At 35.2% G+C, this 14,575-nt stretch overlaps 1 protein-coding gene across 1 annotated transcript in view; it reads right to left on the bottom strand.

Moving 5' to 3' along the window:
* Window positions 1-14,575, bottom strand: part of LOC150064635 (cadherin-10) — a 142,454-nt gene that overhangs the window by 72,599 nt on the left and 55,280 nt on the right. The window contains exon 2 of the mRNA XM_090332099.1: window positions 190-550. Coding sequence (XP_090188225.1) covers window positions 190-420 — 231 coding nt within the window. The 5' untranslated portion in view covers window positions 421-550. The remainder of the gene's footprint in view (window positions 1-189; window positions 551-14,575) is intronic.

The following is a 14,575-nucleotide window of genomic DNA, read 5'->3' as shown; positions in this document are numbered from 1 at the left end:
TTGTTGGGCAGGATTAAACAAAATTCTGCATTACATTCATTCCGGATGTTCTCAAATGTATTCCATAAATAAAAAATATTTTTTGGAGAATCAAATTGCTAAGAATCACCATTTTGAAGACCTTCTCCATTCCTTAATAAGACAAAGAAAGCAAGAATGGAAACGTTTAACATTTCAGTATGGACTTACTTTTCCTACGTATTGATAATCGGATCCTGTGTACTCCTCCAGCAAGAAAAACTGGTTCCACATCCACCCACGCTTCTGACGATGCAGGATTTTCCCATCATTCCTTGGTACTGAAGCCCCTACAATCCTTTGCTGAGGTACAGAAGTCCTTATGAAAGTTATCTCTGGAGAGCAGGGATGTGGCAAGCACACCCAGAGTAGAGACAGTCTCAACAATTGATATATTGTCATAGCTTACTTGCTGCAAGGCCCAGGGAAGAAGGAAGAGAAGGAGCGCAGTCCTGTTGTGCTGGGTTGTATTTCACTGTATTTCAACTGGCTTCCAGCATTTCACTGATGGTTTGCACATATTTCCAAATGGCTTCAAGCAAACAAATAAAAAAGAGTCAGTTGACAACATGGTGACTATTGGTTGTCACTTTAAAATGATAATAGTTTAATAATAATGGATAGAGACATGCTTATTTTCTCTTTGTTCACAAAATAATAGTGAGCTTTGAAAAAATACTTCTTATCTGGCAACTTGTCTAACATTTAAGAAATGATGATTTTGAAGATTTTCTTTCAACCATTTCATGTGAATCCCTATAATATGTGATTAATTTAGCATGTATTGATTCTGTCTACAAATTCATAAAGAGGTTTTACTTTCTTACTATTGTACTCCTTCATTATCATACTAATAAACTTCCATACAAGACAAAAAGTACAGAAATCAAAAACAGCAACAATGGGGGAAAGTAAAATAACAACAGCAACACTATCAACACTTCCATTTCTTGGAGTTCATTTTGATAAACATCACTTTATATGGTTGTATGTATATATCTATTGAGCCTTTCTGTATCCTCTTTCGGTATCACAATGTGAATGCTTACAATCCTGGTTATCATGTCAAAGCGTAATTATTTTGTCTTTTACCATACATTGTGTTTAATTGTAGATAGGCACATTATAATTAAAAGTAAATCGTTTTCTACAAGCTAAATTTTTGGGATCTGCCTTATTTCACTAAATATAATTTTTTCCCATGTCTTCCCATTTCCTCACAAATGGGGCAATTTCATTCATTCTAATGGAAGCATATAATTTGATTCTATGTATATAGATTTTATGTATATATATATATATACAGACCTACATACATATATTCATACATATATACTCACACATAAACCATTTATATCCATGTATGTGTGTATGAATATATACGTATGTGTATATACACTTGTATATACTACATTCTCTTGATCCACTCATGCCCTGAGGAGCATCTGTGTTGATTAATTTATATTTTTATTCATTTATCCCATTTTACAGTATTTTACTTAAATTTATGTACTGGGTTTTAGATTTTTTAACAAATATATGCATGCATATAATTGCATTTGCAGAAATAATATTTGTTATATAAAATGGTTTGAAAATCCCAAAGCACTGAATTCCACTTCTTCATATCAGAATGTACTCTAGATACATCAGCATTTACATTTATGCTGTCATCTACAATTAGCTGTTAGCAGTCTGTTTACTTTTTTGTTTTATTACTAAAAAGATTGAAGGTTAATGATACTGTGCTTTAGGAATAAGATTAATGGGAAAGCAATATTTCCCTGGGGTGTGTCATAGGAAAATGGCATCTGCATAACACATTAAGTCCTACAGAATGGTAGAGTTACATGATATTCAAATATGTCATATAATACTCTACTTGGAATTTAGCAATTTTCTGATGCCTAAAATAATTTTATGTACCAAAGTGCTGACTTTACAGACATTCAAACTGATCATACTCTAAGCAAAAAGGAATGTCTTCCAAAATGATGTTTGTTTTATTCTGTATCAGAAAGGGCAGGACAGTATCAGCAGATATCTACACTGCTTTTAAAGGTAGAGATTTTGTGTAAAAAAATGCTGATTTACTTAGAGTTAAAAGTTTATTCTTCAGAGTTTTTTTTCTTTTTGAGTTAGCATTATTATTACTTTTTTCCAGTCCTGGGTTTGAACTTAGGGCCTGAGCACTGTCCTTGGGCTTTCCTCAAGGCTAGAGCTGTACCACTTGAGCCACAGCACCACTTCCAGCTTTTCTATGTATGTGGCACAGAGGAATCAAACCCGGGTTTTGTGCATGCTAGGCAAGCACTCTACCATTTGGCCAAACTCCCGACCCTGAATTATTATTTTTTATATTTTTAATTTTGATTAAATTTTATCTTTAAGTAGTTGTACAAAGGAATTTCCATTCAACAGTGGCATATAAATACAATGAATATCATTTATTTCAACGTTCTCCCAAATCCACATATTCAGTTATAAAATTCATTATCTATTCTACGTATCAATGCTTGTTTTATAAATTAAAAAAGTTTTAAATGTACACTGCAACATGTACACCTTATTGCTTGTTCATTTTTTAGTGGCTAGCTCTTATTTTTTCATGGAAATTTCTTTCAAATATTATTTTCAATTGACCCATACTGTCAAGAAGGGTGAAAGAATATGTGAATAAAATGAAGGTGTATTTTCATTATTATTCTTTCACTTGCTAAATGATTGTATTTCCTTTTATAATTTTTGTGAAGTGTAACCCTATAATAACCCTTAATTTGCATAATGCTGGCATCTTAGTGAATAAAGTTGCAAGGTATATATGCAAGATATATATAAGGGTCTCAGCAAATGATGATGATACTGGGATTTGTGTTCATGGCCTAATGTGTACTCAGGCCATTTTATTTTAGTGTATTTTTCAAAGATATGTGTAGGAAAAATTTAGGTGTTATTATTTCAAATTATAATAATTATTTATAAATGATTTGCAAAGAAAGACAAAATTACTACCCAGAAATCTTACCACACCGCTATTTGCAAGCTATTAGGAAGGAGAGATTGGGAGGATGATGGAAGGGAAAAAACAGAAACAAGATCCCCATATCTTCCAATAAGTCTGCCATTGTAGGCCACTGCTGTGATCCCAACTATTTAGAATGAGGTTTGCAGTCCAGGGAAGCCAGCATAAAAATAAGAGACCTTTTTCTATGTCCCAGAAATTCCACTCCTGGGCATTTACCCATGTCCAGAAACAAGGGCATTCTAAACTTACTAGCACAACGATGCTCATTGCAGCATTATTTACCACAGCAAACCAACCCAGATGCCCTTCAGTAGATGATTAGAACAAGAAGATATGGTATTTATACACAATGTAATTCTATGCTGCCATCAGAAAGAATGGCATCGCCATATTCATAAAGAAATGGAAAAGATCATATTGTGAAACAAGCCAGAACAAAAGGAACACAGATTATGGTTTCCCTCATTTATAATAATTACTATGAATCTAGGACTCTCCTAGCAGAGGATCACAATAGCTCAAAAGCTATGTACATACGGTCATATGGGATGAGACTAAATAAAATGAACTACAGGATATGGAAACAAGAAGTTTATCTTTGTAATTGTTGTTTTTAATGTACTATGTACAGTTATTTCTTTTCCTTTGTTTCCCCTTACGGTTAATCTCATTGGGTCACTGTATCTGAATTTATTACATGGTGCATTGCATATATGTTTATTTGAAATAAAGATGGGAGGGGGGAAAGAATATGATTGGAAGGAGGTGGGGGGAGAGAAAGGGGGACAAAATCATGAGGAGTATCAATGTTAGAGAAGTAATGTTTCCACTACCTGACAAATGCAACTGTAACCCCTCTATACATTATCCTGACAATAAAATTTTAAAATAAGTAAAATAACAAGGGTTTTGTTTACTTTTGATTTACACTTTCTGAGGAATTATATTGAGTTCTGTCTTGATTTAACTATATTTCAGTTAATATATTTGTATATACTAATATACCTCTCAAATAATTTACATCCATAGTTTAACTAATTGTAACTTCTATATGAGAGAAAATACAAAACCTTTTTTCTCTCTGGACCTGTCTTATTTTGCCTATCATAGTTTTTCTGAGTCTTTCCATTTATTTCCAAATTATGCATTCTTTCTAATGGATGGTTAAAATTCCATTGTGCATGTATACTATATTTTCTTGATGCATTTATTCTCTGAGAGACATATAGGCAAATTCCATATCATGGTTATGGTGAATAGTGCTATGGTGAACTTGATTGTATGGGTGGTGAACTCTATCCTAGTTTGTAACTCTACACAAATGCCCAGATCGGTTTAATGTTGTGGCAAACTTCCATGCTGCTTTTGAGAGTATTGAGCAAGTTTACTTTCCCACCAATAGTATACAGGGGCTCCCTTTTGCCCACATCCTCATCAGCATCTCTTATTATTTGTGTTCTTTTTAAATAGGGTAAGATAGAATCTCAGTCAAAAATTCAGTACATATCCTACAAAATTATTAAAAGTGAAGGAAGAGCAGCCCAAGAGGGAGGGAAAGAGTGCTCAAATGGATTTTAATAGCCAAAACTCAAAGTATTCATAAAATACTTAAAGGAATGTCAACTCCTTTGTGCTATTCCTTAAAGATAAAAATAAATAAACAAATAAATATGAAAATATTAAAGCCAAACAATGAGAGGAAACATGCAGCAATCAGGAAAGGAACTCCTTTTGCAATAGCCTCAAAAAATAGTCACAAAGTACCTAGGAGTTAACTAAGAATGTAAAGGACCTTTTTGACGAAAACTTTAAAACCCTGAAAAAGGAAATTAAAGCAGAACTGAGGAAATGGAAAAACCTCCCATGCTCCTGGATTTCAACATCGTGAAAATGACAATCTTGCCAAGGGCTATCTACAAATTCAGTGCAATACCTATCAATATTCCAATGTCATTTTTTAAAGAAATAGAAGAGGCAATCCAAAATTTCATATGGAATAATAAAACACCCCTATAGCAAAAACAGTTCTTAGCAGAAAGAACAGCACAGGAGGAATTTCAATACCAAACTTTAGACTCTATTACAGAGCTATAATTATCAAACCAGCTTGGTACTGGCACAAGAACAGGTTTAAAGACCAATGGAAAAGAACTGAGGACCACTCAAAAAATTGAATCACTCCAAAACTAACCTCCAAAGTAACAACCATCCCATTAAAAAATGGGCCAAAGACTTAAAGAGAGTCTTCTCTGAAGAAGGAACAAAAATGGCCTATAGACACATGAAGAAATGCTCCACATCTCTGGTCATAAAAGAATTGCAAATCAAAACAACTCTAAGATTCCACCTCACTCCAGCTAGAATGGCCAGGATCAGGAAAAAGAATGACAACAGATGCTGGAGGGGATGTGGCCAGGAGGGATCACTACTACACTGTTGGTGGGAGTGCAAACTCGTTCAACCACTATGGAAAGCAGTGTGGCAGTGCCTCAAAAGGCTAAACATAGAACTCCCCTATGACCCAGCAATTTCACTACTTGGCATTTACCCAACCATCCAGAAACAAGGACATACTAAACCCACTAGCACAACAATGTTCATTGCAGCACTATTCACCATAGCAAAGATATGGAACCAACCTAGATGTCCCTCAGTTGATGAGTGGATCAACAAGTTGTGGTATTTGTACTCAATGGAATTCTATGCTGCTGTCAGAAAGAATGACATCGCCCCATTTGTTAGGAAATGGAAAGACTTAGAAAAAATCATATTAAGTGAAGTAAGCCAGACTCAAAGGAACTTAGGCTCAATGGTTTCCCTCATTTGTCATAATCAGTAGAAACCTTGGGCTCTACTAGCAGAGATTTGCAATAGAGCAGAACCTTGATACATAAGGCTATATAGTATGAAGCTAATTGAAAGGACCTCCAGGATATTGAAACGAAAGCCATATAATGAATGATTGTTGTCCTTAATGTACTATGTTGTCTCTCATCTCCTTTGCTGTCCCTTGGTTATCTCATATTGGTATAGCATCTCAATTTGTTATCTGATATATTGAATTTATTTGTATTTGGATATTTGAAACTTGATAGGGAAGGGGGGGAAACCAAGACGGGTGGGGGGTGTGGGGGGGAGGGAAACGGGTACCAAGACATATGAAAGGGTATCAATGTATGTGAATTAATGCACCTTCTATCTGGCAAATATCATGTAACCCTTTTACTAATTACAATAAAAAAAAAGAAAAAAAAAAGAACTGAGGACCCAGATATTAACCCACAGACCTATGGCCACCTTATCTTTGATAAGGGAGCCAAAAAAAAAAAAAAAAACAGAATGGAAGAAAGACAGCCTCTTCAACAAGTGGTGTGACAGAACTGGTTAAGCACCTGCAGACAACTAAAGTTGGATGGTTCTTTGTCACCCTGGACTAGGATTAACTCCAAATGGATCAAAAATCTGGAGGTAAAAGCAGATACACTGAAAACTTTACAAGAAGGCCAATTGGGATAGGAGAGTGACCCGAATTTGCCTAATCCGGATTTTATATCAAAGTCTTCTTCAGACAAAAATAAAAATAGATAATCCAAGTTTACATGAAAATAGAAATTTACATTGTACTACCTATTTGACAATATATGGAGTTTATATTAAACTCTCCTTTCATTTTTTTCCTTGAACATTTTCATTTATTAATTTCAGCTAAGAGTATTTGATGGCATTTCCAAATTTTACTCATTTATTATAAATACTACTATTTATGTCCATACAATCATTTTTATATTTATTTTTATTGTAAATAATAGGAGGGTTACGTTATATTTGCTAGATAGAAATTACATTTCTTTTTTTTTTTTTTTTTTTTTTTTTTTTTGCCTGTCCTAGGCTTGAGCTCAGGGCCTGAGCCCTGTCCTTGGACTTTCTCAAGGCTAGAGCTCTACCACTTGAGCCTCAGCACCACTTCCGGCTTTTTTCTATGTATGTGGTACCGAGGTATAGAACCCAGGTCTTCATGCATGCTAGGCAAGCACTTTAACCACTAGGCCAAACTCCTGGCCCCTAGAAATTACATTTCTTAACAATCATTGCTACCCCTTCTCATGTTTTTGTCCCCATTTCCCTCCCCCACTCCCTTCCCTCATCTTGTTTTCCCCCTTCTTTATCCTATTTCTAATAAATAAATAAGCATATATACAGTATATCAGATAACAAGATGAGAAATAACCTAGTACATTAAGAACAACAGTCACACATTATATGGCTCTTGTTTCTATACCTTGGAGGTCCTTTCATTTAGCGTCATCCTATATCACCTTATGTATCTAGGTTTTGTTCTATTGTAAACCTCCACTAGGAGAGTCCAAGGTTTATACTAATTATAACAAATGAGGGAAACCATTGAGACTATGTTCCTTTGAGACTGGCTTACTTCACTTAATATGATTTCTTTCTAAGTCTCCACTTCCTTACATGTCATGTGCAATTTTACATGAGAGAAAATACTTGACATTTCTACTTGCTTACCTCTTAAACCTTTAACGTATCCATCGAATGTGTATCCTTCACTTTGGGGGTTTTTTTCACTATTATGAACTGAACCCTTTCTCCAATTTGTTCTACTGTTTTAAATAATCAGAATTTCATATTAAAGAGTTTTCAATATCTAGCAACAAGATTTCTTAAGCTCAATCTTTCTTACTTAAAATATATCCCATAGGGTATTAGCTAAATTAAGTTTCTAAAACCGACTTTACCAAGAAGGAAATCAATTAGATTTTTTAAAACATGTCTACCTCAGGGCAGAGTACATGTAAAATGTGTATTTCTTTTGCACAATTGGAAATAGATAATACTTCTCAAAAATTTACTTCACATTGTTTCCAAATTTTTCCAACTATCAAATGTCAAGTCCATAAACTAATTTCCCACTAATATGAAAATCTGAATACTGTTCAGATGTTGTTAAGGAGTTGTTTGTATGATTATTTGAGGGGGGGTGTTTTTTGGGGGGGATTGAATGGTTGGTTTTCTTCTTCTTTTTTTATTTATGTTTTGAAATAAGATCTTTGCCCAGGTTGACTCATCATCATCCTTCCATATTTCACACATAAAGCTAAGATTGTAGGCATGTACCTCCAGGGCCATCCAGGCATTTCTTGAATGTTCTTGACATGTTATAAAAATATTTATGAATAAACTATTATTTTTGATGGAAAAAATCACTCAAAGGAATCATTATCTAGATAAGATATTACTCAATTTTATTTTTGGGTATTTTTGTTTGATCTTAATGAACTAGTATTTTTAATTATAAGACTATGTATGTACTTTTTAAATCTGTCTATTGTGGAGTTTGATCTCAGCACCTGGGTGCTGTCCCTGAGAATTTTTGTGCCCAGGCGTAGAAATCTACCACTTGAGCCACTTGTTGGTGTGATGCATAGAGGAGTTACAGTTATAGTCATCTGATAGTAGGTACATTATTTCTTGAACATTGATATCTCTTCCCACTTTTTCTCCCAGCTTCGCTTTCCCAATCTCCTCCCAGTCATTTTGACTATCTCCTTTGCTTCCCTATTTCAAACGAACAAATAAACGTATATACAATATACGGGTACCAAAGTCAGACACAGTAACAACATGAGATAAAACATAAGGAAAGAAAAAAATGAGAGAGTGAGAGAGGGCTGGGAGTTTGACATAGTGGTAGAGTGCTTGGCTAGCATGCACAAAGACCAAGGTTCGATTCCTCTGTAACACTTATCTAGAAAAAAGCCGGAAGTGGTGCTGTGGCTCAAGTGGCAGATCACCAGCCTTGAGATAGCCTAAGGACAGTCCTCAGACCCTCAGTCTGTGCTGCCATCAGAAAGAATAACATGGTCCCTATCATAAGGAAATAGAAAAACTTGAAAAAAATCATATTAGTTGAAGTAAGCCAGAGCCAAAGAAATATAGACTCCATGGTTTCCCTCATTTGCAATAGGTAGTACACATCTAGAGCAATATCTCTCACATTCCATTGTGCTTTTGGAATTCTTATGTTATAGGGTAAATGGTGAAGGTCACAGTATTCTGCACTTGAACAAATTCTTGAAGATATATGCAGTACAGGTGGGCCACGTAGCTAGAGAGGAAAATGTATCATCAGAACGCACATCTGAGTGTGTTCATGTTTCAGTGATTAGGAGCAATGACTTTGACAGCAATGACAAGGGAAAGACAAGGTGACTTTGAGGAATGAAAAGGTTCGACATTGTTTGTAAATATTCCCACATAATTTCTATATTGTTTTAACCAGGCAACCTGATATGTGTGTTCTCATGGTATAGCAAATTTTCTTCTAGCCATACTGTGTGCTGTGTTTTTCTTTCTGAGTATATTTTAATTTGTTTGTTTAATTTTATGTCGGTCTTGTAATGAAACACTTTAGATGATTTTTTAACAACACTCATCACAGATATTACTTCTGATAAATTCTGTGAATTTTCTTTTATATAAACCCAAGCAAAGCAGATGGTAGATTATACTATCATAGGCATTTTGATAAATCTCAATTGCCAGATAAGTTTCCATATATCATGGCTATCACTGCAATCTTTCCCTTGCTTAATAAAAATAATTTGTCATTTTTTTCAGAAAATAATGATTAGGCTTAGTAGGATCTAAAATCACCTATTAGCTGGGAGTTTGGCCTAGTGGTAGTGCTTGCCTAGCATGCATGAAGACCGCGGTTCGATTCCTTGGTACCACATACTTAGAAAAAGGCAGAAGTGGTGCTGAGGCTTGCAGTCCTCAGTCCCTGAGCTTAAGCCCAGGACTGGCAAAAAAATAACCTATTAGAATAATCATAGGATAAGCTAAACATTATTTAGGCAAACTAAGGCCTACATAGATAGATACTTTAAATTTTTATAGAATTTAATACAATAAATACAGCCTGATGACATTTAAACATTTAATTAAAACAGTGTATGCTAAAATCTTCCATTTTATGGAGTTAAATCCATTTTATGCTACTAGGGCAAAGCACCATGGAAGATAATTGAATCAAAGCATGAAACTAAGGATTCAAAATGAGGCTCTGTGCTAGATCATGTTTTCCAGAGTTCCTTACATATTGCCTAGTGTAATACAATATCTTAGAAAATATACAAACCAACATTTAATAGCATTTTGTTTATAAATTTTGCCTATGTGTTTCTGTGTAAATTATTAATTTAAATCAAGGCCTTGTTGGTCTTCATTCAAAGTATTCATGATTTTTTTTTTAATTAGACTGGAAATTCTTGATTTTTGTAAGACATTTTCCAGAGGAAGGAATATTGGCACCTTTCTCTTGAAAAAATATCAACAGGCATTCGTATCTTTTTCTGCCTAATCTTATTCATATGTGTATCATGATACAACTCTCATGAGGTATTTTTAAACATTTAAAAATTACAACTTTGAAATGCTCAACACAAAAAACTGATAGCCTCAGATAAGCTATCACAACTGGCTAGGAGGATTACCAATGCAGCACAAACTCCAGAAACCTCTGGACTTGCTATTCTTCTCAGATTAAAATTCTCCTTCAGGCAGAACTGCTCGAAATTAATTGTATTCTCCAGGAATGTGACTTGAACACAAACCAATAACACACTTCTCCTGCTCTGCTATGTGCTAATAATGCCTTCACATGATAATTTGCAAAGACAGATATCATCTACATAAATTCAGAGCAGTAGGTAGTAAAGTGTATGGAGAGGGAATTGCAAAGCAGTGGTTAATTAGCCACATAACACCATTTGGCTATTATCTATAAGGTTCTTGTGAACAGGCTGACGAAAAGCACCTCAGAGTTCTTCGATAACATTTTTAACTCAGCGGCAAATGTGACTGTCCCGGATGTGTCTTGTTCCAAGATCAAATTAACAGAGCCAATACAGCTGTGACATTACACCTGCTGCTTGCTCAAAGTCTTGTCTTCCTGAAGCTAGGATTTATTTCATTCTTTGGAAACTAGTACCAAAATTGCTCTTGAGGTATCTCGAAGATTTGGATAAAGCCATCTGGTGCCTACATTTTCTTTCATCCAGGAATTTGAATTGTTTCTATAAAACAATGCATAAAGAGAGAAGGTGGGGAGGGAGGAATGAAGAGGAGGGAGGGAGGGAAGGAGGAGAGAGATAGAGAGAGAAAGAAAGAGAGAGAGAGAGAGAGAGAGAGAGAGAGAGAGAGGGGGGGGAGGGAGGGAGGGAGGGAGGGAGAGAGAGACAGAGACAGAGATAGAGACAGACAGAGACAGACACAGAGACAGAGAGACAGAGAGACAAAGACAGAGACACAGAGAGAAACAGAGACACAGAGAGAGACAGAGACAGAGACAGACAGAGACGGGGAGAGACAGAGATCAAGACAGAGACAGAGGGATAGGAGGGAATGAGGAGGGGAAGAGAGGGGAGTAGAACGAAGAAGTGAGGAGAAGGGGAGAGGAGAGGAGGGGACTTGAGGGGACAGGAGGGGAAAAGAAAGGAGGGAAGGGGAGGAGAGAGCACTTGGAAATTTTATTTGTAATTCTCATCTGAGATGAATTATTTTACATTGAAGACATGATTGTTAAAGAGACAAATAAAGCTTGAAAATTTCACTAAAGACTATTCGTCTTCTGAATCAATTTTTACAAACTGCATGTGCACACAGGAATTCACACTGTGTAAACTAAGTTGGGGCACACTTTGGTGTGTTCTACAGTGTGGGTATGTGAAAGAAAAACTGTGATTTATGAAGGTGTTTTGCTGTTATACTTGAAATTGTAAAAAGGTATTGTCAATTATGCATGAAAGTCAAAGATGCAGTCACATGGAGATAGATGATTGTCTTGTAAAATGTACACACAGTCATCTACATGAGGATAAACACAGGAATTACGGAACAGAAATCTGTCACATTATAGAATTTTGGAACTTTACAGAGTTTTTTTTTTTAAAGAATAGACTGTTGAGGCATTTATTTATGGTACAGCATTAACTTGTATAGGGCTAAGAAAAAATATAAGCACTAATTTTTATACTCTTCCCATTTGTAGATAAGCTTTCTCGTCTTTATATGGAGATTGTTTCATATAAGCAGATCTTCTCCAATTTATAAGGCTGCAGCTAAACTATAATATCTGAATAACATAAATTTGATCTTGAAGACAGACTATATCTGGATAATAGTATTTGAGTAAATACTAAATTATCCTTTCATCATAGTTTTCAAACTGAAGAAAAAGCCAAGTTTATTTCCTTCCTCATAATGTTTATTTTATTTTTTTAAAAGTGTTTATGCTAAACATAGGCAGTACAGTCTGGAATATGTTGTTTTGTATGCAAATGCATGAACTATTAAACTAGAGTATGTGGAGCAATTCAAGAAACCATTTATTGGACAAATCTTGATGTTTGCTTTGGACTTTGCATTTCAATGAAATATGTTTAGAATTTCCATTCTGTAGCTGGCACCATTGAAACTCATATTTATTTTCTTTCTGCAATGTTTATGGTGCTCACTTTCTGCTCCTTCAAGCTACCCATATGGATCTGACAAATGTAATAATAATGGAAGCAATGAGCATGTGGCAGCTGGAGAAAGAGCACCTAATTTTAATTATAGGTGCTCTAAGGAAAGTTTTTTTGGTGAAAATCATGCTAAGGTAAGGTAAATTGATAAAGTGCCAATGAGTGTGCATGCCATGCGCATGTGCACACATCTACCAATGATTTATTATTTAAACTCAATTGTAGCAACCCAGTGGACTGAATTCTGTTTCATGCATTGGGCAATTGGGTCATGAATATACAAGAGATTGCATAGAAGAAAGAAGGTGCAAAGTGCTCCCTCCCCCCCCCCTCTATCACACACACACACACACACACACACACACACACCAAAACTACTATGTGGCTGCTTAAGTCTGTAGTTCATTATTTAGTGGGATACATTAGAAGATTTGAGTTCAAACCTAGCCTGGGCATAAAATGTGAAAGACTGCATGTCACCCCTTGGTTGGGCGCAGTGGAATGCACCCGCTGTCATAGCTATAGGAAAGCACCTTACAGGAAACAGTAGCACACACTTTTTGTTCCCCAGGGAAATGGGGAAACACAAGTAGAAGGATCAGAGCCCAAGCTAACCACGACAAAAGACAAGCCTACCTCAGAAACAACCAATGGATGGAAGTGCTGAAATGTTATCAGGCATGAGGCCATGAGTTCAAGTGGTAGATCATGGGCCCAACAAGAATTGAAGCTTTAAGTGCAATCACTAGTACAGCTTGGGAATGAGGGCAAAGGCATCAGTTTTCTAAGATGACTAAGTTCAAATATAAATTTAAGTCCAGATCTGTTATAATGTAGAATCTAAGTCAAATAAAGTTTCAGGAACATTTTTTTCCTATTAGCTATCCAGCATTGTGTTACAACTTTTGTGGCCTTAGGCAGTTTGTCCTCATCGTCTTCTTCCCTGATAATTTTTTTTCGAAAATATATTTCACGCTACATTCACAGAGACGCATGCATTAATAATGCATGTGAAAGGCTTTTTTTCATTTTGAAGTTCAATCTTTTTCTCTGACTTCAAAAGAAATTAAATATTTTCATGGACTCCTAAAAGTACTGCGAGCTGTCTGTTCTACCTGTACGTATCTAAACTGAAACTCTACTGGTCTTAGTAACAAACATGTAAGTACAAATGCAGATTCAATTTCAAAACAAGTTGGAAATTTTTCCATTACAGGATATGTGACAGCTATGAAAGTGTTAAGAGTAATGTCATATGATGAGTTTAGTCTCAGGAAGCCAATCCTATAACCAGGTATCTAACTTGGTCACCAATTTCCTCTTGCATTGATTTGCAATGTCTTGTATAATTTAGTAATGGCTAGATGTTATCACGGTTAAAACTTACACTTTAAGGCTTTTATTTAGGAGAAATCCTGGCTGGATTCCAGAGAAATACAAATGGACCAATTCTGAATACGGATTTCTGTTCTGGCAAAGCTTATGAACTATAGACAATAAAGTATCTAGAACTGAAGCATAAGGTTCATGGTCAAGAATGTCTCAAAATATTTTTTAAATGTGTCTGGATATTTAAATAACACTGACTGCCCTTTATTTGAAAGATATCATTGATGTGTCCAATTTTTAGTATAAATTTGCTATTCAAGGGCCTTTAGGAATAATAATTAAATAGCTAACTTATTTGAAAGAACAATGTGAGTGGCAGGCATGTTTGAGTGAAACTTGTAATTTACTTAAGAAAAGAGGTATAAAAAGGAACTATGCAACTTGAGCAGGGACAGGAGGGGGATGTTGGAGGAATATGAAAGAAGGGTGATGCTGACCATGGAGCATTTTACTCACAACCTTACTAATGGAATTATAACATCTTTGTACAATCAATAGTAACTGTATTAATAAAAATTAAAAATAGCAAAAATTATTCAAAAGTTAATATGTTTAGTGATTTCTTTTCTACTCTCATGATTTCTTTTCTCTCTTGCTT

The sequence above is a fragment of the Megascapheus bottae genome, chromosome 4 (genome assembly GCF_031878675.1).
Source record: "Megascapheus bottae isolate mThoBot1 chromosome 4, mThoBot2.hap1, whole genome shotgun sequence".
NCBI lineage: Eukaryota > Metazoa > Chordata > Mammalia > Rodentia > Geomyidae > Megascapheus > Megascapheus bottae.
This window is presented reverse-complemented; position numbering and strand designations above follow the sequence as displayed.